A 26,718-nucleotide genomic window follows, 5' to 3' on the forward strand; every position below is an offset into this window, starting at 1 on the left:
AGGGCAGCAAGAAGGTGCCTAACGAGGCCAGCAGAGTAGGACCGGCCCTGCACAAGAAGCCGGAAAGACAGGCCATTAGCTCACACCTGCCACAGACCTGAGCACCCCCTCAGCCAAGTGGGACCTCCCGGTGAGTGACCTCTCGTCTTTCCATGGCAGGCTGGCTCTCTGCGCTGGGGTCCCCTGTGGGCAATGTGGGATGGCTCTCAGGAGAGCGCAGGACGGGGTTAGCTCTGGGTGGAGGAAGGAGGTTGCAACCGGATGGAGGTGGGGGGGGGTCCCTGATATAAAAGTTCCATGAGGAAGTTAAAGGAACATTAGCATGGGCCCCATGGGAGCGCTCAGAGCGGCTGCCACAGGTCTGAGTCCCACAAAAGAGTCAGGTTCTTACCAGTCCGGCATAATTCAGAAAGGCTTTCAGGAGAAGGTGGCCTGGAGATGCCGTTTTTGAAATACAGGCACAGAGCTCCTCGGGTTTCAGGGTTTCCTCTCAAAGAAGCCCCAGGCAGGCCCAGTGTCCAGAAGAAAGAGGGACAGAAGAGAGGTCGGAGGACACAGGGGCTGGCGGGTAGGACGCAGGCCCGACTCTGCATTGCTAGGACAAACCCCATGCCCAGCTGTTGTGGGCAAAAGTCTTGGCATATCTGGCACCAGAAATATCTCCCCAGGGCTGGCCTGAGCCCAGCTCCCCACATATCATGGCCTAGGGCCTGGAGGAGAAGGCAGACTTTGCCCCAGGCCATGGTCTTGCCCAGGGGGAAAACCCTTCGGGCAAATCTGGGGACACGAGTTGGGGAGACCAGATCTCAATGTGCCCAGATGGAGAGACCTGTGGAGGGTGAGCCAAGGAGAAGCAGACCTGGGGGCAAAGGTGGGGTCACCCTGAGGCTGGCTCAGCCCTGGGAGGCCAAGCTCTGGCACACTTCTTGGGGTTCAGGCCTGACCCTAAGTCTGGTGGTCACAGTTCCGATTCCACCCACACCCCACCCCTGTCCCTGCCCTTTAGAAATTAAGCCCCAGGAATTTCAGGCTAGGCAGGGGCAAAGGTGGGAGGGCCAGGGTTCAGAAAACCTGCTTCAGGTCTTACTACTACCTTACAGAGCCCCCCGGAACAGCTCCTTCCCTGTCTTTGGGCTTCCGTTTCCCTGTCTAAACAATGGGGGGTTAGGTTCCTTGACCTCTGAGGGTCCATAGTTCTGACATCCCTGGATTCTGTGATGCTAACAATTTGTAACCATAGCAGGGATTCTGGAGATTCCTGGGGTCAGTGGTGGGGTGGAGCTGGTGGTCCATACATGCCATCTGCTCAGGCCACGTGGTCGTGACAGGACAGGGAGGCATGGTTTGCCTTTGTTCCCATCAGAACTCAGAGAGGACAGGAACCACCCAGAGCATGTGAGGAGACTCGGGCTGCAGGTTTCAGAGTTTTCCCCACATCAGGGCTCTGACGTCTGGTGGGCAGACTGGGATGGCTCTCTCAGAAGGGGGGGGTTGGCAAACAGGTCTCAGTTCCCCCCACTTCTTAAGTAGCTATGAGGAGGAAGTCCTGCCCCCCACCTGCTGCCTGTGTCCCTTAACCTCCTCCCACCGCCAGGCCCCAGCGCTGGTCATCCTGCAGGCCAGGCGCCTGACACCAGCTCGGGAGGCAGGGGGCAGGATCAGGGAGCCCAGGACAGAGAGGGAGATAAGGTGGGTGAAAGAGCCCAGGGTCCCAGTGGCTGAGCCTGGGCCTCCCTCCTGAGCCCCGGGCTGCTGGGCCGAGGCCAGGACCTCAGCTATATTTAGCATGAGTGTGGAGCAAAGCAATGGGTCAGGGGCAGCGGGAGGGGGGACGTGCTTCCCATTCCTTTCCTATTGGCCTCTGGGGACTGTCAGTACACCTGTCACAAGACAGATAAGACACACAGAGGACTGAGACCAGAGAAGGGCTTGAGGGGTGGGAGGCCACGGCGGGGGGTGGGGGGTAGCTGGGGTGAAGCAGTGCCTTGATGGAAGCTGACATGAAGAGGGAGAAAGAGGAGATGTTCGGGAGTTTGGGGCTGGTGGCCTACAGTTGGGGAAGAGTCTCCATGAGCCAGGGCAAGGAGGTGTCTGCAGCAAAGCCCTCTGTGCACTGCCTTCCCTCCCTGTGGGTGTCACCCGCACACTCTGCTCCGGGCGGCTGCTGGGGAACAGAGGGGCACCACAGCCAGTAAGAAAGCTTCATACCCCCTTCCCTCTTATTTCTTGGGAACAGGGCCCCCACATGGGGTCTAGGCACTGCCTGCCGCTCATTCACCACGATCTGACTCTTTCTATGCCTCGGTTTCCTTGTCTTTAATTGGGAGTGACTGGACAGAAGGCCCTTGACATCCCCCTGGCTCCCACCTTCTGAGTCTTGGGGTATGGCACAGAAAAACCCTACCTGGGATTCAGAATCTGGCTCTGCGGAGCCGTGAGGTAGCTGGCGAACAACTGCCCCTCACAGAGCCTCAGCTGCTTCTGCTGCGGCCCCTGCTAAACCTCCCAGGGCCAGAAGGGCTGGAGGGTGGGCAAAGTGACAAGTGCGCCCTCTGGTGTTGTGACAGGGAATTTCTTCTCCGTGGGCAGTAGTCCCCAGTTTAGGGGCCCGCCTCTCCCCCACTGGTATCCCATCAGTCAGGATTCACCTGGGAGTTCAAGAGGGGAAAACCGACTTGGGTAAAGGAAGGTGAGGTTGGGACATGTCCAGTTTGCCCATTGGAGGTTTCAGCATCCCGTGTAGGGCTAAAGGACAGAGTTTCGTGGCCAGCAGTGCCCTGCCTGCTCCCTAGCAACCCAGGTAATTCTGGGGAAGCAGGACCCACCTCGATGGATGGCTCCATATGCCCTAAGTTCAAGACTTGTCACAGAGCAACCATGCAGGTGGCAGGGTGATACCCAGGTGAGGTCTGGAGAGGGAGGGAGTCTCTAACCCAGGTCACCGCGGGACTACTCTGTCCGTAGGCCCTGCCCGCTGTCATTTCTCCCAGCTACAGCCCCATCCTCATCTCTGCCCCTTCTCCTCAGAAGGATGGCCAAAGCCCAGACGCAGGCAGCCCCCATGCCGACCATTCCGATGGCCACTGCAGAGGACCTGCCCCTCCCTCCACCCCCAGCCCTGGAGGATCTGCCACCGCCACCACCCAAGGAGGCCTTCTCCAAGTTCCACCAGCAGAGACAAGCCAGCGAGCTCCGCCGCCTCTACAGGCACATCCACCCAGAGCTCCGCAAGAATCTGGCCGAGGCCGTGGCTGAAGACCTGGCTGACGTCCTGGTTTCAGAGGAGCCCACTGACGGTGACGTCCAGTGCATGCGCTGGATCTTTGAGAACTGGCGGCTAGATGCCATTGGGGACCGTGAGAGGCCGCCTGCCAGGGAGCCCGTGTCCGGCGGTGATGTCCAGGCTACCTCCCGCAAGTTTGAGGAAGGCTCCTTTGCCAACAGCACAGACCAGGAGCCAGCCGGACCTCCGCCATCTGGAGGGGACGTTCGTGCAGCCCGCCGGCTGTTTGAGACAAAGCCGCTGGATGAGCTGACTGGCCAGGCCGAGGCACCGGAGGCTACGGCCAGGGAGCCTGAGGCCAGCGGGGATGTCCAGGGTACCAGGATGCTCTTTGAGACGCAGCCGCTGGACCGCCTGGGCTCCCGCCCCTCTCTCCAGGAGCAGAGCCCCTTGGAGCTGCGCTCAGAGATCCAGGAGCTGAAGGGCGATGTGAAGAAGACAGTGAAGCTGTTCCAAACGGAGCCACTGTGTGCCATCCAGGATGCAGAGGGTGCCATCCATGAGGTCAAGGCTGCATGCCGGGAGGAAATTCAAAGCAACGCAGTGAGGTCTGCCCGCTGGCTCTTTGAAACCCAACCTCTGGATGCCATCAACAGGGACCCCAGCCAGGTGCGGGTAATCCGGGGGATCTCCCTGGAGGAGATGGCCCGGCCCGACGTCAGTGCGACTCGCTGGATCTTTGAGACACAGCCGCTGGACGCCATTCGGGAGATCTTGGTGGATGAGAAAGACTTCCAGCCGTCCCCAGACCTTATCCCTCCTGGTCCGGATGTTCAACAGCAGCGGCACTTGTTTGAGACCCGAGCACTAGACACCCTCAAGGGGGAAGAGGAGTCTGGAGCAGGGCACCCACCCAAAGAGGAAGTAGTCCCTGGCGATGTCCGCTCTACCCTGTGGCTATTTGAGATGAAGCCCCTGGATACGCCTAGAGACAAGGTCCAAGTGGGCCACCTGCAGCGAGTGGGTCCCCGGGGGCGTGAGGGGCTCACGTCTGAGCATCTCCCCAGTGATGGCTCCTTTGCACTGTCCCACTCTCAGAGTGCCCCCCAGAGGGATGGGGTGAAGGGGGACGTGAAGGCCTTCAAGAACCTTTTCGAGACCCTTTCCCTGGACAGCATTGGGCAGGGTGAGCCTTCAGCCCATAGGAGTGTGCACAGAGCAGAAGGAATTGATTCTCCTGGGCAGTCCCAGGACCTAGGGTCCCCAGTGTATGCCATGCAGGATGGCAAAGGCCACCTCCATGCCCTGACCTCTGTCAGCAGAGAGCAGATAGTTGGAGGTGATGTGCAGGGCTACCGGTGGATGTTTGAGACACAGCCCCTGGATCGACTGGGCCGAAGCCCCAGTACGGTGGACGTGGTACGGGGCATCACCCGGCAGGAAATGGTGGCTGGAGACGTCGGCACTGCCCGGTGGCTCTTTGAGACCCAGCCCCTGGAGGTGATCCACCAGCAGGAACGGCAAGAACGCCAGGAAGAAGGAAAGAGTCAGGCAGGTTCCCAGCCTGAGGCACTCCTAAAAGGTGACGTGCAGACCATCCGGTGGTTGTTTGAGACGCGCCCAATGAGTGAGCTGGCCGAGAAGCAGGGGTCAGAGGTCACAGATCCCGCAGCTAAGGCCGAGGCACGGTCCTGCACCTGGATGTTTGCGCCCCAACCCGCAGACAGGCCAGAAGGCTCCAGGGAGCAGCACCTGCAAGTTAGCCAGATCCAGGCTGGGGAAAGACAGACAGATGGACATGTCTTCGAAACTGAGCCTCTGCAGGCCTCAGGCCGTCCCTGCGGAAGAGGCCCTGTGCGATACTGTAGCCGAGTGGAGATCCCTTCGGGGCAGGTGTCTCGGCAGAAGGAGGTTTTCCAGGCCCTGGAGGCAGGCAAGAGGGAAGACCAGGGGTCCAGGGTACTCCCCGAGCCCATCTCTGTGGGCTCCGTGCACAAGTTCACCTGGCTCTTTGAGAACTGCCCCATGGGCTCCCTGGCAGCTGAGAGCATCCGGGGGGGCAACCTTCAGGAAGAGCAGCCCGTGGGCCCCTCAGGCAACAGGGTGCTGGAGCAGCAGGAGACCACAGCGGACGGGACCCTGCAGGCTCTGCACACTATGCCGGGCCTCCTGCACCACGGAGGCATCCTCATGGAGGCCCGAGGGCCAGGCGAGCTCTGCCTTGCCAAGTATGTGCTCCCAGACCCGGGGCAGGGGGGACCCCGCATCCGGAAGGAGGAGTTGGTGTCTGGCGAGCTTCCCAGGATTGTCCGCCAAGTGTTGCGCCGGCCAGATGTGGACCAGCAGGGGCTGCTGGTTCAGGAGGACCCAGCGGGCCAGCTCCGCCTTAAGCCGCTGAGGCTGCCAGCCCCAGGCAGCAGTGGGCATGTGGAAGACATGGACCCGGAGTTCCAACAGTTGCTGGCTTGTGGCCTGGGGACCTCAGCAGCAAGGACTGGGCTGGTGATGCAGGAGACAGAGCAGGGCCTGGTCTCGCTGACCGCCTACTCCCTGCAGCCCCGGCTGACCAGCAGGGCCCCTGAGAAGGGCAGTGTGCAGCTGCTGGCCAGCTGCATAGACAAAGGAGACCTGAGTGGCCTGCAGAGTCTGCGGTGGGAGCCACCAGCTGATCCAAGCCCAGTGCCAGCCAGCGAGGGGGCCCAAAAGCTGCCCCCAATGGAGAACATCATCCATGTTCCCCCACTGGACCCCGGCATGGGGATGGGACAACTGAGAGGCCCGGGAGGTACCCCCCACCTCCCACAAGCCATTGGAAAGGCAGTGCCTCTGGCTGGGGAAGAAAAGCAGGAAGATAGTCATGCCGGGCAGAAAGGGATAGCAGCTTTGGGAAAGTCCGAAGGAACCACAACACCCCCAGGGCCTGGGGCCCTAGATCTCCAGGCTGCCATGCAAAATCTGCGGATGGCAACCGCTGAGGCCCAAAGCCTGCACCAGCAAGTTCTGAATAAGCACAAGCAAGCCTCTACCCCTGGAGCCACCTCGGCACCCCTGGAGCCACCTCAGCGCCCTGATGGTCCTCTGCAGGCATCGGCCATGGTCACCTTGGCTGCCCAGAGCAACACTAGGCCTACAGCTGCAGGTGACCCCAGGATCCCAGCACCCCCCAGAAAGGTCAGTGGGGAACAGAAGGCACTGCCCAGAGGGCTGCCTGAGGGGTGGGTGGCTACTCAGGATGGCATCTACACTGCTCACCCCGTGAGGACCTCTGAGCCACCCGGGGGTGTTCAGCCTTCTGAAAGAGAGCCCCCACAGCAGGGCAGGGACACTGCCCTCTCGGCCCAGGCCCCCAGCGCACTCCAGGAAGGCCCTGGTCAGAGTCTGAGGCCCAGGTGGGAGGAGCCTGGGGGCTGCACACAGGTGGCCTGGGGACCTCCAAAGAAGGCAATGGCAAGAGTCGGCCCGGGAGGCCTCCAAGCCACAGAGGCCACCCTGAAGGTTGCCTCTTCAGCCCACCACACTCTGGCCTCTGAGCCTCGGCCTGCAGGTGCTCGTCTGCACTCCCATAATGCCTCTGTTCCTCCTCCTCCTCTTCTCCCAGCTGCTGTGACAGGACCGGACTTCCCAGCCCAAGCCTGCCATGATGGGGACTCTATCCGGCAGGACTCCGAGCCCTTGCAGGGTGCCCTTCTCCACTCCCACAGCAGCCCTGCCAGCCAGAGAACCCCTGGGGAGTCACAGGCAAGGACCCCAAAACTGGAGCCCAAAATGCCCCCAAGGAAGAAGCCTCAGCTGCCTCCCAAACCTGCACACCTAAGCCAGATCCCCCCTCCTCAGAGGCTGCCCACACCCTCAGTTTTATCTCCCCGATCCTCCAAAGAGGCAGGACAAGGAGAACACAAGCCAGGTGAGAGAGATGCAGCCACCCTTCGGCCAGCCAACATCCCCACCACTGCAGGCCAGGGATGCCTATCTCTGGCTGGATGCCCCCATGAACAGAGCCAGCCCAGCCCCCAACATGGGCCCAGCACCAGGGCTTCCGGACTCACCAAGAGCCAGGCTGCAGGCAACAATGCCCAGAGCCCTGAGCCCCCCAAGCTCTCAGGTCTCAACAGTCACCCCACCTCACCACAGCAGGCTCCCAGTCCCCCAGGAGAGGGGCCTACGGCAGGTTCCCAGCAAGAGGCCCCGGAGAGCACTGAGATTCTGCAGGGAAGCCAGCAAGAACTCCAGGGCCTCCTGAGCCAGGTGCGAGCCCTAGAGAAGGAGGCTGCAAGCAGTGTGGACGTGAGGGCGCTGAGGAGGCTCTTTGAAACTGTGCCCCAGCTGGGAGTGGCCCCTCAGACTCCTGCTGCCCCCCACAAACCTGAGGCATCAGTGGTGCAGGCCTTCGGGGAGCTGACAAAGGTCAGCACAGAGGTGGCCCGGCTGAGGGAACAGACTCTGGCCAGGCTGCTGGACATTGAGAAGGCTGTGCACAAGGCTCTAAGCTCCATGTCCAGCCTCCAGCCTGAGACCAACACCAGGGGCCATGCCCAAGGACCACTGCAGGCCCACGGTGCCTGCAAGATCAGTGACACGGACAGAAGTAAAGCCAGACCTAACTGCTCGAGCCAGGAGGTCAGAGGGCAAACTGCAGTCAAGAACCAAATCCAAGCTGCAAGCCATTCTGAGGTCCAGAGTCAGGCCAAGGTCAGAAATCACACAGAGGCCAGGGGTCAAGCAGCCTCAGTCGTCCCTTCCACCAGGAGGCCAGAGACATTGAAAGAGGACCCAGGCCTCCCTGGAGTCTTGCCTTCCAGCAGAGATCCAGCTTGCTCCCCAACATTCATCTCCATTGAGTCAGCCGCAAGGAAGCTTCCAGAGGCTCCCAGTCCCAGGGGCGTCCTTGATGTCTCAGTGAAAAGCACTCACCTGGCACAGGATGTGGGCCAGGCCCGGCTCCACCAGAAAGGGCTCCTGGACAAGGCTGGAAAGAAGGAGGTCACCGAGTGCTCTGGGCAGCCCAAGCCTGTCCCTGCCTCAGCCAGGAGCCCCCTGCCCACTGGGCAGCAGAAGGGTGTTCTGGAGCTGCAGACTGGACCGGGTGGCTCCCAGTGCGATGGAGCCGCGAGAACAGTTACCCAGCAATGTGAAGGGGTGGGCCCGTGCAGGAACAGGGTCCTCTCGTCCCCCACCGTGGTCACCGAGCAGGCAGGGCTGTCCAAGGGCCCAGGCCCCCACCTCGAGCGCCATGCTTCCCCCTTGCTCCGGCAGTTCCTGCACAGCCCAGCCAGGCTCGGCGGGGGCCTGGCAGAAGCTGGAATGATGCAGGCCCCCTGTGACCACTCCCAGCCTGAGGCCCAGTGAGCCCCTTCACCTCCACCACAGCCTACCACCGGCACTGCGGCGTTGCCCTCCAGGGCCCGAGGACCGAGGTGGGAGCCGACCTCCTGCACTCCTAAGGCAAGGACCAAGAAGAAAAGGCATCTTCTGGAACGTATGGGCAGCTTCCCTTTCCTCAGTTCCATCAGTAGGCCCAGCCCTTGCAAAAGGCGGGGAAGAAAGGTTGGGAAGAGGCCCGCCAAGTAGCACCGGAATGGGAGAAGCGCTTGTGGAGGATGGAATATGTCCAGACACACGCTCCTCACACAGGCCTAGCCCAAAGGCCAGCCCTAAGAGGGAGCCCCCTTAGGATCGAAGGGACCCTCCCCTCTCAGCCTTTATTTCTTTTATTATGAGTCAAAATGTTCTCAGCCAAGGGCTCCTTAACCCTGGGAGAGGACAGGGCCAACTGGACAGCAGGATTGGTCTCTGTTCGGGATTGGTCTGAGGGCTCCAGAAGGGCCCTGCTGCAGTCCCTTCATCACCATCCCCACCGCTCAGCGGGTCATCCTGGCAACCCAAAGGTCACGCGGAAAAGCTCAGCAATCAGCACATGTCCCTAAAGCCAAAGATACTGCCTCTCCACCCCCACTGCCCTTCACTCTGCACCCCAAATGGAAAGGATACAGTCTGAATAAACCCAAGTTTTATTCTGTCGCCTGTGTGTGTCGGACGGTTTGCGCGTCTGTTCTAGAATCTGGGTTCCCACTGTGGGGGAGAAAATAGCCACAACCTCCGGATGCCCCATTTTCCTGGCAATAGCAGTGTTGGAAAGCTCTGAAAAGCCACCCCTTCTTCTACCATTGTGGCTGGGAAACAAAGAGGCCCCACACACCGCCCCCATTCTCCTTGCTTCCCTCCCCCACCCTTCCCCAGCCCATACATACACTGCTGCCCCTCTACCTCTGGTCTCCCCTCCTGGAGGTTCTTGGACATCACCCTGGAGTGGAATCTGACCAGAACCCTGCTCCAGAGTGGGAGAGTAGCCCAGTCAGGCCTGGGAAGGAGGGAGGGTCACACCCCAGGAGAACTCCAGTAGCCAAGATGGCTGGGCCCTCTCCCCTGCTCAGGCCAGGTGCTGTGTGCAGAGTGGGGGCTCCTCGGAAAGGGAGTGCATGGAGCTTGGCCCGGAAGGCCAGAATGATTCAGTGCAGGGCCCTTTATACTCTTTCAAAAAACACTGAGTGCCTGCTGCATGCCAGGCCTATTCTAGGCAGCAGGGACACAGAGGTGAGGTCTTATGGGGTCACACTCTTAGGGAAATGACCTTCTAGAATGAGGGGACAGACCATGAGTCACAGGAAAAACCAGATGAGGAATAAGGGTAATGCACCTGACTAGGCCACTCTTCCACTCTAGGGGAAGAGTGTTAACATATGGTGATGTGACAATGACAGGTGATTGCCTTAGAGGACACAGCCAAGGCAAACCTCTCCAAGGGAAAAACCTCACCTGAGATCTGAGTTAACAAAGAGCCAGTTACGTGAAAATCAAGGGGCGGCGGCACATGCTAGGCAGAGAGAAGAGCACATGCAAAAATCCAGAGATGGGAATGAATGTAGTTCCTCAATTTCCTGGACACCCCTCCGTCTACCTCCCCCCTTGTTCTCCCCAACGTTATGTGGGAGCTTGTCCACACTTTTGCTTCCGTTAACAGGTAGGCTCCTAGCCTACCACCAGCCCCGGAATCAGCCTTCTACATGTCATGTCACAGCCCCCTCATTGCCTGCTCCTCTCACACGGTGAGCTCCCCTGGGGCAGCTGGGCTCTGAACTGGAAAGAGCCAGAACCCGGTGGAAGACAGTGGTGTGTGGGAGCAATTAAGATACCAAATCTACCCACCTGGGGCTAATATCTACATCTCTCTGGGCCTCTGGCCACATGTCCCCCTCCCCTGCCCTCTGTGGGCTCTCACTTGATTACGGGGGCCCAGCAGCCTACAGCATGACTGTTCTCATTGTTCTTATCTGTACAGTGGGCGCGATTACAGTACCTACTCTTGTGAAGATTAAGCAAATTATGTGCAGAGTGCTTGGAGCTATATGCCTAGGACCTGGAACTCCAACATGTTCATTTTTTAGTGTTATTGGTAGCCATTAATTTTAGTATCTCTTTCTCACCTCCAGGTGGAGTTCCTGTCTCCTTCATCTCAGTACCACTGGTGCTTATCAAAAGTGCCTAGAAGGCACACCGTAAATGTCAAATAAATGAAGGCGCGGATGAACGAAATGATTATGTGAATTCAGTAATTCATCCGACTAACATTTATTGAGCACCTACTTCCTGCCAGGTTCCATTCACGATGCTGAGGCTAGAGATGAACAAGGCAGAATTTATCCCTGACTTCACGGAACTGGGGTTTAAAGAGGGAAGACAATGTATTACAAGCAGATAACTTTAGAAGCGAGCGATACTGTGAAGGAAATAAAAACGAGGTCAGCCCACGAGAAGTGGCTGTTACTTTAGCTTGGGTGGTCAAGGGAAAGCATCTCCGTAGAGGTAGCCTTAATGACACTGAAGCGGGTCCGGACGACAAGGGGGAAGGGTGGGAAGAGGTAGGTGGGTGGGTGGTGAGCACGCTGGCGGCAGCGTGCACCAAGGAGAGTAGCAGCCGCTCGGTGAGGTCTCGCCCAGCGCCCTGCACACCTGCCGCCACACCCGCCGCCGAGGCCCAGGCTCCACCCTCTCCTCCCGCCCGGAGTGGGCGGGGCTGGAAGTGGGGCCCGGCCGCAGGCGGCGCCCAGGGGGCGGGGGCAGGCGGAGGTGGGGCGCGTTCCCGCCCGCCGTCTCCACGGTGACGATGACGTTACCCAGGCCGCCGGGTTCGGGTCGTTCGGGCCGCTGCAGCCGTTGCCCGGAAACGCCCGGCAGGCGCGCAGCCAGGGGTCGGCTCCGCGCGGCAGACGCTGGACGCCAGTACGCGCCGTCCTGGCCGGCCCTTGCTCGGAGCCTCCCTCCGGGATTACAGGCGGGTGCGGGTTCCGGTCCTCACCCAAGTCGCGGCCCCACCCGGGACCGACCTGCCGGGCAGGGCGCCTCCTCCCTTCTCGTCACTCCCTGCCACTGCCGCTGTGTCCCGAGTTGGCCACCAGTCCCCATCTTCAGGGGCATCACGCTGCCTCGGGCCATCACCCATTCCCCGCTTTCCTGGCCCACTGCCATAGCCTCCCAAGTGGTCTTCCTTGCTTCCCCCTGTCCTAACAATCTGTCGTTCACCTGGCAGCCAAAGCTCTTACTGAGAGTTTGCCAGATCAAGTCGCTCTCGTGTAAATACTCTCCAGTGGCTTCCCAGCTCACTCAGTCTGAAATCTAACTCTTCTCTGCCTTTAAGACTAGAATGACTTGTCTTTCTGCCCTCCTCTCCCAACTGTTGCCACCACTCTCATCCTCACACACATCTCCCTAGTTATACTGGCCTTGATCTTTACCAAACCGATTCCTGCCTCAGGGCCTTTGCACCTGCTGTATCCTCTGCCCGGAAGTCACTTCTCTCAGATCTTCAGTGGCTGGACTCCTTTTCACTCAGATCCCGTTCTAATGTCCCTCCAGAAAGGCCTTTCTTGACCCATCCCTCCCTGCCTATCGCCCCTCCCCACCTGCACCCCATCAAAAGAGGCCTTCCAACAAGTTATCATGGTGTTTCATGTTTTCATGAGACCTCCCACAATATAAAATTATCTTGCTCACGTATTTGCTTATTGTCAGTGTTCTCAATACTATTCCTGTATAGCAAAGCACCTCACACTTAGTGGTTTTAAACAACCATTTTATAACACTCACGAGTTCTGTGGGTCATGAATTTGGACAGAACACAGGGGGATGGCTTGTCTCTGTACCATGATGTATGGGGCCTCAGCTGGGAAGACTTGAAGGCTGAAGTAATTTAACAGCTAGTGTCTGGAAACATCTGAAAGCTCATCCACTCGTGTCTGACAGCTGATGCTGGTTATTGGCTGGGATATCAGCCAGAACACATATGCACAGCCTCTCCACCGGCCTGGGCTTCCTCATTGCATGGCAGTCTCAGGGTAGTTGGACTTCCTGCATTTCATCTCAAGGCTCCAAAGGCATGTGTCCCAACTAACAAGGCAGAAGCTGCATTGCCTTGTCTGACCCAGCCTTGGATATCACACAAAATCACTCCTGCTGCACTTTGTTGGTTACAAATGAGTCACAAGCCTGCCTGGATTGAATGCAAGGGGTATTAAGACACCACCTTTTAATGAGGAAGAGACAAAGTTCTAGAAAAACACGTGGTCAGTTTTGGGGGGTGCCATGTCCACATGGAGTCTTCCCCCACCAGAATATCATCGCCATGACAAATCACTTCTCGTTTGTTTATTGCTGCATCCCCTGTGCCTGCCAGAATGGTACAAAAGCACTTAGTAGGTGCCTGATCCATGTTTTAGAGTGAATAAATGAAGGTTTATCTTTCAAGCTGTCACTGAAGCCCAGCTCTTCTCCCCGTAAGTGTATTTCCTGCCCCAGCCCTTGGTTTTAGCCTGGTCTGCTCTGGAGGAAACCCAGTGTTTGCATTGGAAGATGGGAGTCAAGTATAGTTGTTATTTGTTTCTTTGGCGGGAAGGGTGAGTTACTGGAGACTGAGAAAGCCAACTGAAGTTCTGGAACAGTGTTCTACTGTAAAGAGTATTGAAAACACAATCGGGATTTTTCTCATTCTAAATTCTGGAAATGCCCAGGAGAGGACTGCAGTTTTGTCCTCTGGACCACAGGGATAAGGAAAGTGACCCAATGGAAATAGAACTTTGGAGAGGCACCTCGGGCAGCAGAGAGGGGGCTGGAATGCCTAGTAGGAGCTATTATTGCAGAGATCTGGGCAAGAGGTGACTCTGAAGCCACCCACAAGCCTGTTATGGTATGCACATTTTCCCTGCTTTGTTACTGGTGAAGGACTTTCCATTTGATCTTCCCAGAGTCCTGGAACCTGTACAGTTTCTCCTCTTTGTTTTGTCCTTTTCCATGAGAATCAGCCCTGGCTTCTCTCTGCCCCACCCCCTCACATCAATCTGCCAGCTTCCCAAATCTCTCTTTGCCTTTCCCCACCCTTCCATCTGCACTGTGCCTCTGAGACTTAGGTGTCCTATTGCAGCAACAGCCACCCCAGTGTTCTCCCCACCTCCGGTGCCACCTCCAAACTGTCGGTCCTCCAGTCCAGCCTGGCCGCAATTTCCTACCAGCTCTACCACAAAATTCACATTCCTTCAAGTCATTCAAGGCTCTTCGTGTACAGCTGCTACCTGTTTTTATAGCCTTTCTCCATCCATTCCCCCCATAATATTCTGTCCAAGCTGTGTCACACAGCCCTGGTTTTGCCCAGAGCCAGCTTACCCATTGGGCACAGCAGGCAGGGGGCCTGGGGCCCACAATACTTTCAAGGGCCTGTGAAAATGTGGTAACTTCTAATAACATCAGAAGGGGAAAAAAGGAATTTTTAGGGGCGGCTGGGTGGCTGAGTCGTTAAGCGTCTGCCTTCCGCTGGGGTCATGATCCCAGAGTCCTGGGATAGAGCCCTGTGTCGGGCACCCTGCTCCGCGGCAAGCCTGCTTCTCCCTCTCCCACTCCCCCCTGCTTGTGTTCCCTCTCTCGCTGTGTCTCTCTCTGTCAGATAAATAAATCAATTTTTTTAAGAAAAGGAATTTTTGGGTAGAAGAAATTGTCTTAATACAACATTACCATATTCGTCTTTATACCACCACTGCTGTAAAATCTATTATGGAGGAAGACTCAGCTCTGAGGCAACCTCTTCAAGAAAGCAAAAGCCATCAAGAGTGTCCTTCTTTGACCTCTCAATCTTGTGCAGTTTTGGAGCTTGGAAAACCCGACTGTAACCTTTTCGCTTAGTGCATCTCTCTCCCACCGCACTGTTAGTACCTGCAAGTCCATAATCACCTCCACCTCCGTCTTCTCCTTCTTGATACCCGCTCCCCACCTGTGGCAAAGCTGCCATGTTAGACGCACATCTAACTTCCGAAGAAAATTCGGGCCGAGGCTCAGCCTGGGAGCCCTCGGGAATCGCGCCCTGGTCCCATACCAGTAGCGATCGGGGCTGGGGCCCGCGGCCCGGGGAGGGGGCGCGCGCCCGCCGGGCTGGCGGCCCCGGGGGCGGGGACTCGCGTGTCCTTGCGACTCGGCCACACGCCCCTGCCAGCTCCACCCGTCCCCGATCGGAAGGAGGAAGCTGCCCCTGCGGTTCCCTCTCTTCTTCCCCAAAAGCTCCGCACTCCTCCTTCCGTCGCACCCCCTTCCTCCCGCCTCCCCCGTTTAGGTTTCTTACGAAAAAATGCCGCTGAGAATTCCCAGAAGGTCCCGGATGTGAAGTCACTGGCGTGAGGTCACCGAGACTGGTTCCAGGAATCAGAAGCTTGCGGGGGGGCGGGGGGGGGGGAGGAAGGAAAGCGCGGAAAACGAAGGAGCGAGTGGAGCCGTGGGCGCAGTCGGCGGGGCGCCTGGCTGAGGGGTGGGGGGTGGGGGGGTCGGGTTCGCAAGCTCGGCTCCAGCAGACCCCCGGGGAGGTTCCCCGAGAAAAGGGCCTCGCTTCTCCCACGGCGTAGAATTGCCGTGGTTGGTTAGACACCAACAAACCGATCTGTGTTAACCAAGATCGAAAAGTCTGATACTGCCTGATAGAGGTGGGGAAACAGGAGCGATACCCACTGTTAGGGGGAGGGGGGAAGGGGGCGGGGCGGACAGGAACTGGCTGGGCCTTCCAGGTTGGGGAACAACTCGGCAATATAATCAGAATTTCAAAGGAACCTACCCTTTAACCTAACCCCTACGCTCGTAGGGATTTGTTTTTTTTTTTCTTTTTTGTTTTTTGTTTTTTCTTTTTTTGTTTTATTTTTTTTCTTTTTCTTTTTCTTTTTTTTTTTTACGCTCGTAGGGATTTGTCCTACGGACGGGACTGCAAGGATGAATTCCTAAGGTGGCTCGTGGCACCATTGTTTGCTGATAGACCGGACGTGACTGGCAAAGAATAAGAGTATCAGCACCTACAAGCATGAAGTTACCATTTCCCAGGGTGGGGAAGACTGCGAGGAGCCGGCCTTTCAGCCAGCGGGTTGAGGGATCAGTAGTCTGAGCTACTTACGTGGGTCAGGAGTCCAGGGGTGATAGAAATCTCAGAATTATTCGGAATTTGTAGCACCGATGTTTGCAGACGGAAACAGCTGGTGCACTTGGATTGAGAAATTTGAGGAGGGTTTAATGAAAGGGCCTTTCACAGAGGGTAGCAGGGTGTAGAGAAACCACCCGGACCAAGTAAGGACCCCCCACCCCCACCCCAAGCTAGTAGCAATGGGGACTTGACCATCCATAGTTCTGTTGCGGGAAAGGTGAGAGTTGCCGGTACTTGGGGACAGACAGAGAGAAGTGGAGAGGACAATATCCAAACTTGTGTGATTTCCTCCAAGGAAAGGGACTTATTTTTGAGATCCAGGTTTGGATGTTGGGCGCTGACAGGAGTGGAGAGCTTCGGTAGAGGAGTATATCCCTGGCAACCCTACATGGAAAACGGAGATCCTGACCTCACTCACCTCCCTCTGATCTCCTGTCTGTGTTGGCCAGCGGTCAAACCCGACGGAAAGCCTGACAGGACCGTCCCCGGGCGCAGAGCTGGGAGGAGAAGGGTGGAGAGTGGGTCTGGGGAAGCCAGTGGAAGGATGAGAGAACCAGCACAGGTGAGGATGCTCTGCAAGGCGGGAGGGGGGTGCGCGGGCTGGAGAAGGTGCTGCTTAGGGAGTGAATGTAGGTAGAAAAGAGGCAAAGGTCGCTGCCCCGAAGCCCTCTGATATTTAGAGATTGAGAAATAAAATAGACCCAGGAAAGGATCTTCCAAAGCTGCATTGATTGAGACCCCAGAACAAGGAGAGCCATGCTCAAGGCCTAGTGACACCAGTGCGTGGAGTAGGAGGGAGGGAGGGAGGGCAGGCGGGCGAGCAGAAGGGCTGGGATATATGCTCCCTATAGGTCAAGTAGGATGAGGGATACATACGTCAGTGTGTGGGCTGTGTGTGTGTATCCTGTACATAGACTGCTTCTAGAAAAAGACAAAAAGAAAAAGCCCTAGTAATAGAGCCACTAGTCGAGACCGAGGTAGACAGAATGAGGCCCAACTTTTTATTTTCTTCCATTTTGAGTATTTTTTTAAAAAAAGGTTTTTATTTTTTATTTTTATTTTATTTTTTTAAGATTTTATTTTCTTTATTTGACTGAGAGAGCACAAGCAGGGAGGAGCCGGATGTGGATGCGGGGGCTTGATCCCAGGACCCTGGGATCATGACCTGAGCCAAAGGCAGACACTTAACTGACTGAGCCACTCAGGCGTCCCCCATTTTGGATATTTTTAACAAAGTACATGTGTGAATTTTATCAAATGGAAGAAAAAATTGTCTGTTTGTTTTTTTAAAGAGTCTCCCATGGCAGGAGAGATACAATGTTATAGAAAGAGCAGATCCATAGTTTTTCCTAATGAACTGGAAGACAGTCTTGGGGTAGCACTGGGACTTGAAGAGAACCCACTGGAGCCTGGGAGGGGCGGGGCTGAGGAGAGTGTCGCTGGAAGGACCTCCTCCCTGTGTCAGTCCAGCCACCGCCTTTAGGAGCAGTGAGGTGACCTTGGACATCTGGTTTAAACCATGTTCTGTTTGCACTGTGATCCCCTCAGTGACTTGCCCTACCCCCACTCTGCACAATCCAAGACTTCAGGAAAACTTAATTCTTCACATTTCAGTGACTTTTTAATAATTGTACATGTCATGCTTTAAGTATTTTCAATCTTGTATATTAAAAAAAATAAATCCCCTTCCTTGGAAGAAATCACACCAGTTGGATGTAGTCATCTTGGAAGAGAGTGATTCCTCATAATTCTCTCTCCGCTGAAGCTGTGCTTGGACAAGGTAATTCTTCCCTGCCGAGCACAGAATCCTTTGGATTAGAAGTATTTTTTTTCCCTTCCAGTTAAGAATCAGCTCCAAGTGGATATTACTTCAGGATTGTGCACTGATTCTTATCCCCATCGCAGATCCTGGGGCCAGGGACCCAGCCTGAGGAGCCTCAAGGCCAACTTCAGGAAACTTCTCCTAACACCTGGAGGGATGGCTGTGGGAGGGAGGCTGGTGGAGGTAGCATTGGGAAGCCCATGTCCCCTCCTTTTCCTGGAGCTGCCTCCTTGGGCTGGGAGGGGGGTACTCCCAGTCTAATAGACTTGAGACTTTCTGGATTCGAGGTTTCCCCAAAGGGAAGGAGCAGAAGTAGGAAGGGAGACACCAGCCCATCTCCCCTCCTGGGCACTGGCTGGGACATGCTAAGTCTGGGCTCCACTTCCCTCTCCATCTCCCACTCCTAGAATAACTGAAATTTCTCAATATGCCCTATGCCTTTGAGTCTCTTGGTCTCTGTCCTGCTGAAAAGAAAATTCCAGAGACCTTGTCTGTGTTACATGACACTAATGATCAGTGACTACAATACTGTCTGGCACAGTTTGGTAAACAGCATGCATGAATGCCCCAAAGGACTTTTCCACAGCTCTACCTACATTTCAAGAAGACTCCCCTGACCAGTGGTCACTACAGTCCCTGGCATCTCAGGACACGGTTCCCGGTGTTGGCGGCCTCCACCCAGTGGTGCACCAGAGCTGGCCCAAACCTCCTGGAGAGCTGCCTGGAGTGTGCCCATCTCTTCCCAACTTCTCTCGAGGTGCCGGTAGCTTGAAATCAGCCACGGTGGGAGAATTTACACGGTGGAAATTGGCAAACACTGTAGATCTTGATTCCCTGCCCCCCCCCCCACCCCTCACTGGTTGGTAAACATTTACCAGCACACTACTGCCTCAGGGGTTGGTTCTGCCACTTACAAGCTCTAGGATTCCCGCAAGTCACATGATCACTCCGAGCTTCACTCCTCCACAATATGGAGATTCCCATAGTATCTACCCAATAGGACGGTCTGGAGAATTCAATGTGAATATAACTGTAATGTGTTTAGCACAATGTTTGGCTTCTAGTAAATGTACAATACAGCTTAGTACAGACCCAGTTATCTATTGCTGCATAACAAACCACCCTCAAGATTTGGTGGCTTAATACGCATTTATTTTGCTCATGAATCTGTAAGATGGTGGGGACTTAGTAAAGATGGCCCATAACTGGAGAGGCACAAAGGCTGGGATCATCTGAAGCCGTGTCCACTTCTATATGTAGTATTTAAAGCTGGCTATCAGGGGCCTTAGCTGGGGCCGATCAGAACACCCACGTATAGCAATCCAGGCTTCCTCGGAGTCCTGTGACTGAGTTTTCAAGGGTAAGTGTCCCAGGAAACAGCCAGGCAGTAGCTATATCACTTTTTCTAACTTACCTTGGAAATCACACAGTATCACTTCCTCCACCTTGTATTCACGAGAAGCAAGTCACCAAGGCTGGCCCATACTTAAGGGGAGAGGAATTAGATTCCCCCTTTGGATAAGAAGAGTGTGAAAGAATTTATGGACGTGTTTTTAAACCATCACAACTGTTATTATTGTGTCCTTAGGATACTCTAGCTTCTCATAAGTGAATTATCCCACTTCTTAGCCTATGAGTTCTCTGTGGGAGGGCAGGGATCCATTGGATTCATTAAGATCCCTCTCCCTCACTGCTCCCCAAGTGAACCTAGGTCCCTGTTTGCTACAGAGTTCAGTAAATGTTATAGAAGTGAATTTCTTCTTGCAGGGGCTGGCCCTGGACATTTGTGCTGCACTGGATGACACCCCTGTTGGTCCCATAGAAACCAAGGTGAAGGACCTGAAAAGGGCACAGCCAGGAGGGCAGGTGGTCTTTCCAGCTGAACCATGACCCCAACAGCCTCTGTTCATCCTGGGGTTGTGGGTGACCATGAGGGTAAGTTTGTGGCTTAAACAGACTCCCTCGCAGGCCTGCTGTGAAGATGGAATGGCAAATCACTGTCTGAGAGTCAGATCATGGGCTCATGATATAATTTCTGTCTTGGTCTTAGATGTTCCAGTCTGTCAAATGGAAATAAGAAAAGGTCTGTGGGTTGGGCACTTGGAATAGATGATCATATTTAGAAAGCTGGGCTAGAAGCCAATTTCTTCTTCTGGAAATGGTTGACAGGGTCGCAACAGGGGGAAAGAAAGCAGAGAAAAATCTCTCCCCTTCTGCTATGGACATGAATCCATCTCACAGTATCTTTGAGATCCACAGAGCTGGGATCCCAGAGAGAAGCATGTGTGTGTATGTATGGGAGATTTGGGGAGGACTTCTTCAGGAAAGACCCAGAAAAACCTCCATTTCAATGGTGGGGGCAGGAAGCAGGAACTGGACCACAAGCTGGAAGGGGCTCAGGGGAATGTGGAGGTGCAGAGCGGTCAGGCCCAGCCCCTCAGCCACCCCATCCCTTATTCCTCAAGGTCCCTGTGTGCCACATCAGGAGTTCGGGTCAGACCCTCCAATGCAGCCCCTAAAGGCATCCAGGCCTCCTCCTGCACTGGTTCCATCACAGGGGACCGGGCCTGCCTGTGACTATAGAATGACCCCCGGCTCTGGGCCTCAGGCCTTTGTAAAATCAGCAGAGTCGTCTAGAGAAGACCTTCCTAAAGTGGGGCTCATGAATCTCATGGCCAGCACGGAATTTGAGAGAAAAAAACGACCTTGGGCTCATTTTCCCCAGAAGCGGACCCTGAGACAAAGATGTGAGTAGAAGTGTTTCACTTGGGAAGTGATCCCATGAAGGACCAATGGAGAGAAGGGGAGGTAGGGAGGGGAAGGAAAGCGAAACCACCACACGGTGTGTTGATAGGTGTTTGCTGCTGTGGGCAACTGAGGCTCAGTCCCGCTGGGGCCTCTGGGACGCTGTGTGCAACATGCCTCGGAGAGCCCCACCCTAGTCCACTCAGGTAAAGGGCTGCATCTGGGGCATTAGCTCCCTGGCACTCCTAGCCTACCCTGCATGCCAGTTGAGCACCATCCTGTGACCAGAGAAATACCCCAGGTTGAGCGTCGCATGTGTTTGCGGTGAGATGCCGTGAGCACGTGTGGGAATTGGGAGTGCCACCGGACACGAGGAGGGTGTGGTAGGGTCTGCCACACAGGCAAGCAATTTTGTTTATGTACATTTCATCAGTGTGGGATAAGTGGTGCGCCTGGGTAGCTCAGTCGGTTAAGTGGTTGCCTCTTGATTTCAGCTCAGGTCATGATCTCAGCTTCCCAAGATTGGGCCCTGCATCATGCTCCACACTCAGGAGGGAGTCTACTCGAGATTGTCTCCCTCTCCTTCTGCCCCTCCCCCGTTCATTCAAATAAATAAATAAATCTTGTTTAAAAATGTGAGGTAAGTGATGATTTCCATACAAATCCATTACCTTGCAATGATCATCACGGTTTGGTAGGTGCCCCTGTGCCACCAGAACTTATTTGGCCAGTTCGATTCAGCTCATATTTAGTAAAGAGAGTGCCATTAACTGTAGTTCAACTTGCTAAGATATTTTTTTTTTAAGATTTTATTTATTTGACAGAGAGAGAGAGAGAGAGAGAGACAGCGAGAGAAGGAACACAAGCAGGGGGAGTGGGAGAGGGAGAAGCAGGCTTCCCGCAGAGCAGGGAGCCTGCTGCGGGGCTCTATCCCAGGACCCTGGGATCATGACCCTGAGCCGAAGGCAGATGCTTAACCATCTGAGCCACCCAGGCGCCCCTGCTAAGATATTTTCAACCACATTCATGTTATTGTTTACATTCGTCATATTTCCATTTTGTTGTTAACTACGCTATGGTAGTGGGGCCTCAAATCATAAAGATGAAACAGTAGTTCAAAAGAGGTTTGTTAAAGCAAAAAAGGAGTATTGGAAATAGTAACAAAACTGTGCAATATCAAATGCGATCATATATACCAGGGTAGATGAGTGTGTAGAAGGAGATGATTTTACATAAGTGGAAAAAAAAGTGTGAATCAGAAAGACAGATGTGGGACTGAATATCCGAAAGTAGGATTTTGTCAGCTAGTAATGCATTTCCTCTAGTCCCTGAGGCATTGTCTATTATGAAACTTTGTCAAATAGTGGCACGAGGCCCACTGAGACATTTGCATCATCTTCACATCAGGCCCTGCAAGCTAGGTAGAAAACCAATCAAATCCTTCCAGAATATGGGTGAAATAATCATGTCTGTGTGATAATGATGCATTTTGCCACTAAAGACAGAGAAAAGATCAAAACCAGAGAAGCACCATTAAAGTTGTCTAACTTAAAGCGAAAACCAATACACAATTCAAAACCACGGCTTATAAATTAAATCGTAGGCTACTGGAGAAAAGCAGAGCAAGCTTTGGGCAAAATTACTTGATCAAACAACACTTTCGGATGTCACATAAAATCAATAGCACATAGTGTGAAAGAGCAATTTCTGTCCTGAGTGAGTGCTAGCAGACAATTGGCTTTATTGTTGAATAAAACCACTTGTGGTAAGCCTTGTTCATTGTTGATCCAGAATTTATTCCATCCCTTCTTTCCTGATAACAGATTCCTGATTTTGATCCATGCACCCACATCTCCAATCTCAGGCAGTTAATTACAAGTAGTCTAAATCAATTATAACCAGCCCATTTCCCACTTTCCCAGTCTCCCTGGCTGCTATAAGAGACCACAAAACCAGTTTTGGCCAATGAAATATGATTTGAAGTCTGCTGAGGGTACATCTATGAAAGTTTTTGGTTTTGTTTTGAATCAAATGGGCATACATGCTGGTACCCCTTCTCCCTCTCTTCCTAACTTAACCGTGGTCATGATGCCTGGAACTGGGCCGTCATCTTGCAAATATGAAGCAACCAGCACAAGGTAAAGGCTGAGAAAATTCTAGAGACATCAGCACTGACATTACTGAATGTCAGTGGCTGCCTACATCCAGCCTTCCTGTTACAGTACAGAAGTAAACCCCTCTATGTTTAAAGCCACTGTAACTTGGATTCTCTAGTACTGGTAGTTGAAAGCATTCCTAATGGGTGTACCCCTGATGTATCAGCTCTCCACATATTTTCAGAAAAACATGAGGGAAACCTAAGCGATGACTCTTTGTTCTATTTATCACTAAATTCCCTTGTAAGATGAAGTGAATGAGCTTCTGGCTTCCAGCTGGGGTCAGCTATGGAGACCCAGCAGGAAAAGGAGAGGGAAGAGAGTGAAAATGGGCATTTAGCCCCTTGGTTCCCTGCCTGTGAGTCTTCCTGTGTTGGACACGGTTCTTCAGCAGGGACAGGGGCGGGCACTGGGCCTCCCAAGGTAGCCAGGCTCCTCTGCTCAGTTCTCTCCTTTCTGGTGACCATTCCCTTTCCCTTCAGGCCTGTTGATGGTAACAGCTCTGCTGTGCCGTCCAGGTATTGCAACATCCCCCCGAGGTGCTCCTACACCTACATGTTTGTAAATAGTCCTTGTAAACAAGCTTCTCTAAAATCATCCTCTTCTGAATGCGCCTTTATCTGTTGGTATGCTGACTGATCTACCAGCATCAGTTCACAGATTTAAAAGAAAACACACACACACACACACACACACACACCTTGCATCAGAACACCAACCACACACCACTGTATTCACAAAGACCAGCTGTCAGGCAACAATCTGCCTCTTGATCTCGGTTATGGGTGAAAACAAGTAGCAAGAAGAGTCAATGCACTCAATTCATGGCCTCTCTGACTATGTCTCTTCAATATTGTGCAGAGAAATGGACAGCAAGTACAAGACACTGTTGAACAAAGTATGCTGGCTGGTGGGGAAAGAAAATCACATGAGGCTCTGAAATAAGACACGACATACAGCATACCTTTGTGGCACCGGCCTCTCTCGGCTGCCCATGACTAGCTCAGGCAGCAGCTCAGCCTGCATGGTCAATGCCTTGATTACCCTGAACCTTTGGCTTCAGGGCGAGACTACAACCATTTTTCATGTTGAGGCTAAGATATCAAGAATTTGAAGACAGAACTGTGGTGTCAAGGCTCAGCCTTTGAGAAGATGACTCTTTCCCTTACATTTGAAGATTTTCTTCTCTTGGCAGAGAAATAAATTAATATACAGGCAACCACTAGAAAAATTAGAAACAGACTGTAAACTTTCAAATCATCAGACAAAAATACAAACACATGTGCACACACACATGCATATCAAAGAAGACAAAAAAATACACATGGTAAAACAGAAAACAGAGGAAGTATTAAAATGGAAAACATAACAGAGATAAGATGACAGAATTAAGACTAATATATCAGTTATATCAACAAATGTAAATAGATAAACCCATCCTTATAATAGAAAAAAGACTCACGTTGAATCGTAAAACGATCTCCTATTGTATGTTGTATAGAAGAGATGTATCTTTACCAAAATAACTTAGGAAAATTAAAAATTTAATATAAACCAAGTTATACAAGAAAATACTGGGCTGAGGCTTCAGTTACCATCAGCCAGGGTTAAATTAAAAATGAAAATGTTAAATGAGATGCAAGGAAGCTGAACAGTAGAGACAGCAGTACCCACATTAAGAATCTAGTTTTTAGAAATCTCTAAGCACCTCTATAATAAATCTCTATAGCTTCAAAGTCAAGAATAAGATATGATAGTTCAGAATAACAATATACAGATAAGGCAGGTAGAAATTGGATCAAGCACAAGAGGACATTTTAATCGACCCCATCAGCTCATGACATATCAAGAAAACAAATGGTAAGAAGGAATGTGGAAGATCTGAATAGAAATTAAATATGATTGATTGAACTTGAGAGGCAAAAAACCCCAAAAACCTCAAAATATTAGCAAATACAAATGAACAATATCTCAAAAGAATCATCCCTCATATCCAAGTAAGTTCATCTTAGTAATGCAAATGGTTCAATAATATTAGGGAATCTCTAATAAAATAGAACATATTAACAGATCAAAGGAGAACTATATAATATCTTAATAGATGCCAAAAAGACATTTGACAAATATCCCACAACCATCCTTGCTTAAAACAAACAAAACTGTAACAGACTAGCAAAATTATGTATAAATGGTATGATTGAAAATTGCACAACTGTTAGAGACAATAAGAGAATTCAGAATAGGGACACCTGGGTGGTTCAGTCGGTTAAGCATCGGCCTTCAGCTCAGGTCATGATCCCAGGATCCTGGGATCAAACCCCACATCGGACTCCTTGTTCAGCAGGGAGCCTGCTTCTCCCTCTGCCCGCCGCTGCCCCTGCTTGTGCTCTCTCTCTCTCTCTCTCTCTGACAAAAAAAAATAAATAAAATCTTAAAAAAAAAAGGAGGGAATTTGGATAATGGCAGGTTCCAAGGTTAATATGCAAAACATCCCTTACATTAAAAAAATACAATTTGTCAGAAAATATAATAGGAACAAATTGCAGTTACAATAAAAAAGATAAAATATTTAGAAAAATATTTTAAAGACATCTAAGGGCTTTTATAAAGATAATATTGAAATTAGAGAGGGAAATTTCTATCCTGTGCTTTTGAATAGAAAGAACTCAATATTATAAAAATGTCAATGCTCCATTAATCTATTAATTCAATATGGTGTTTTTTGGTTTTTTTGGTCAGTGTGATTCACTATATTTTTGTTTGTTTGTCAGGTGGGGAACTTGTCCAAAAAATGACATGAAGCTCAAAAAGGCAAAGGAGCCGGGAATGTCCTGGAAAAGAAAAGTAATACGGTGGGGCTAGACCTATCAGATGACAAAACACATTATGAAATTTTATAATTTGTACAGCAATTTGGTACCCAGAGATGAAACAGACAACCCAGTGGACCAGAATAGAAAGCCAGATATTTTATCTGTTTAAGGTAACGTTTAAATTAGGAGAAAAAGGTGGCTGAAAAATTAGCTAATTATTTGGGGAAAAAATAAAGTGGGCACACTATTCCATTCCTTAAGTCAAAATAAATTCCAAATGGATAAAGGATTTACATATTAAAAATAGACCATAAATCCCTAGAGAAAAGAATAGGTGAATTTATAATAATAAGATAGGGAATGGAACACATAAAACCCAGGATCCCTAAATACTTAAGAAATTTGACTATATAAAAATTTAAAACTTCTGTGTAAAATATACTGTGTAAAATATACTATAAACCAAGGTAGAAAACAAAGCGGGAATGAGTGCATCATGCGTGACAGACAGAAGGGCTCATCTCCTTAATCTTCAAATATTTAGCCCTGTATGAAATATGTAAAGAATATAAACCAGCAGTTTAGAGAGAAATGCAAGTGGCTTAAAAAAGTCTCAACTTCACTCATAACTAGAGAAATGCTAACGAAAACACTAAGGCATCTTCTTTATTTCTCCTATCAGACCAGCAGAGATCAGTACTGGATCAGTTTGATCACACCCGGTGCCAGGGAGAGAGTTGGGAAACAGGCTTGCTTAGATACCCTGGAGGGTGAAATTGGGGCAACTTTTAGGGAGGGCGATTTGGCAATATCTGTCAAAATCCTTTGACCCAGAATTCACTGCTCAGATTTTTAATCCACAAATCTCCATTCAAAAGTCTTCCAGGTTAGACAAACAAGAGTGTTCAAGACCTGTACTTGAAGACAATCCCCTTTCTTGGGTTTTGCTTCCCCAGGCCTTAGCTCAGTGGGGCCCAAGCCCCTTCGCAAATCCAAATCCACCAGAGGGCTGGTGGAAGACACGTTGCCGGGGCCCCATGGCCGGAGTTCTTGACTTAGTGGATCTGGGGAGAATCCAAGAATCTGCATTTCTAACAAGTTCTCCAGTGATGCTGAGGCTGCTGGTCTGGGAGCCACCCCTTTAGTTTATTGTGGGGACTAGGGTGGGTGGAGGGATGGGGGCCCGGAGGGGTGAGTTCCTTTGAGGGGAGGAGGATGAGGCAAGATGGAGATGAGCAGGACTCCTCAACACAGGCCTGGGGAGCGGAGGAGGTGAGTGGGCTGGCCAGACAGAGGCCTTTGATTGGCCTAAGGAGACAGGACTTTAGTCCCCGTTTCCAGCCTCACTAAAGACTCCTCCCCCACCTCAGCTCGGCTGTTCCTGAGACAGCAGCTATTCTCCGTGAATGCATAGGCTTGGGTAAGGAGCATGTTCGCCGTGAGCGGACAACATGGACTGAAAA

General features: G+C 52.5%; 1 protein-coding gene, 1 long non-coding RNA gene and 1 pseudogene across 2 annotated transcripts; 2 read left to right on the forward strand and 1 right to left on the reverse strand.

The window, feature by feature from the left end:
* Positions 1 to 3,031: 3,031 nt before the first annotated feature.
* XIRP1 (xin actin binding repeat containing 1) lies at positions 3,032 to 8,569 on the forward strand. The gene has a single exon (XM_028107146.2). It carries the CDS (start codon positions 3,032 to 3,034, stop codon positions 8,567 to 8,569), a length of 5,538 nt encoding a protein of 1,845 aa, XP_027962947.2.
* Positions 8,570 to 10,816: 2,247 nt separating this feature from the next.
* On the reverse strand, positions 10,817 to 14,704 carry LOC148165076 (uncharacterized; annotated as a pseudogene).
* A 1,838-nt stretch (positions 14,705 to 16,542) lies between these two features.
* On the forward strand, positions 16,543 to 26,404 carry LOC114212197 (uncharacterized). Its single transcript, XR_015768975.1, has 5 exons — positions 16,543 to 18,298; positions 19,309 to 19,476; positions 20,007 to 20,288; positions 20,781 to 20,926; positions 25,214 to 26,404. It is a non-coding gene; the product is annotated as an uncharacterized LOC114212197 (long non-coding RNA).
* Positions 26,405 to 26,718: the final 314 nt, after the last annotated feature.

The sequence above is a fragment of the Eumetopias jubatus genome, unplaced genomic scaffold (genome assembly GCF_037043125.1).
Source record: "Eumetopias jubatus isolate StellerSeaLion01/CBP00866 unplaced genomic scaffold, mEumJub1_p1.0 scaffold_1, whole genome shotgun sequence".
In the NCBI taxonomy this organism is placed as follows: domain Eukaryota; kingdom Metazoa; phylum Chordata; class Mammalia; order Carnivora; family Otariidae; genus Eumetopias; species Eumetopias jubatus.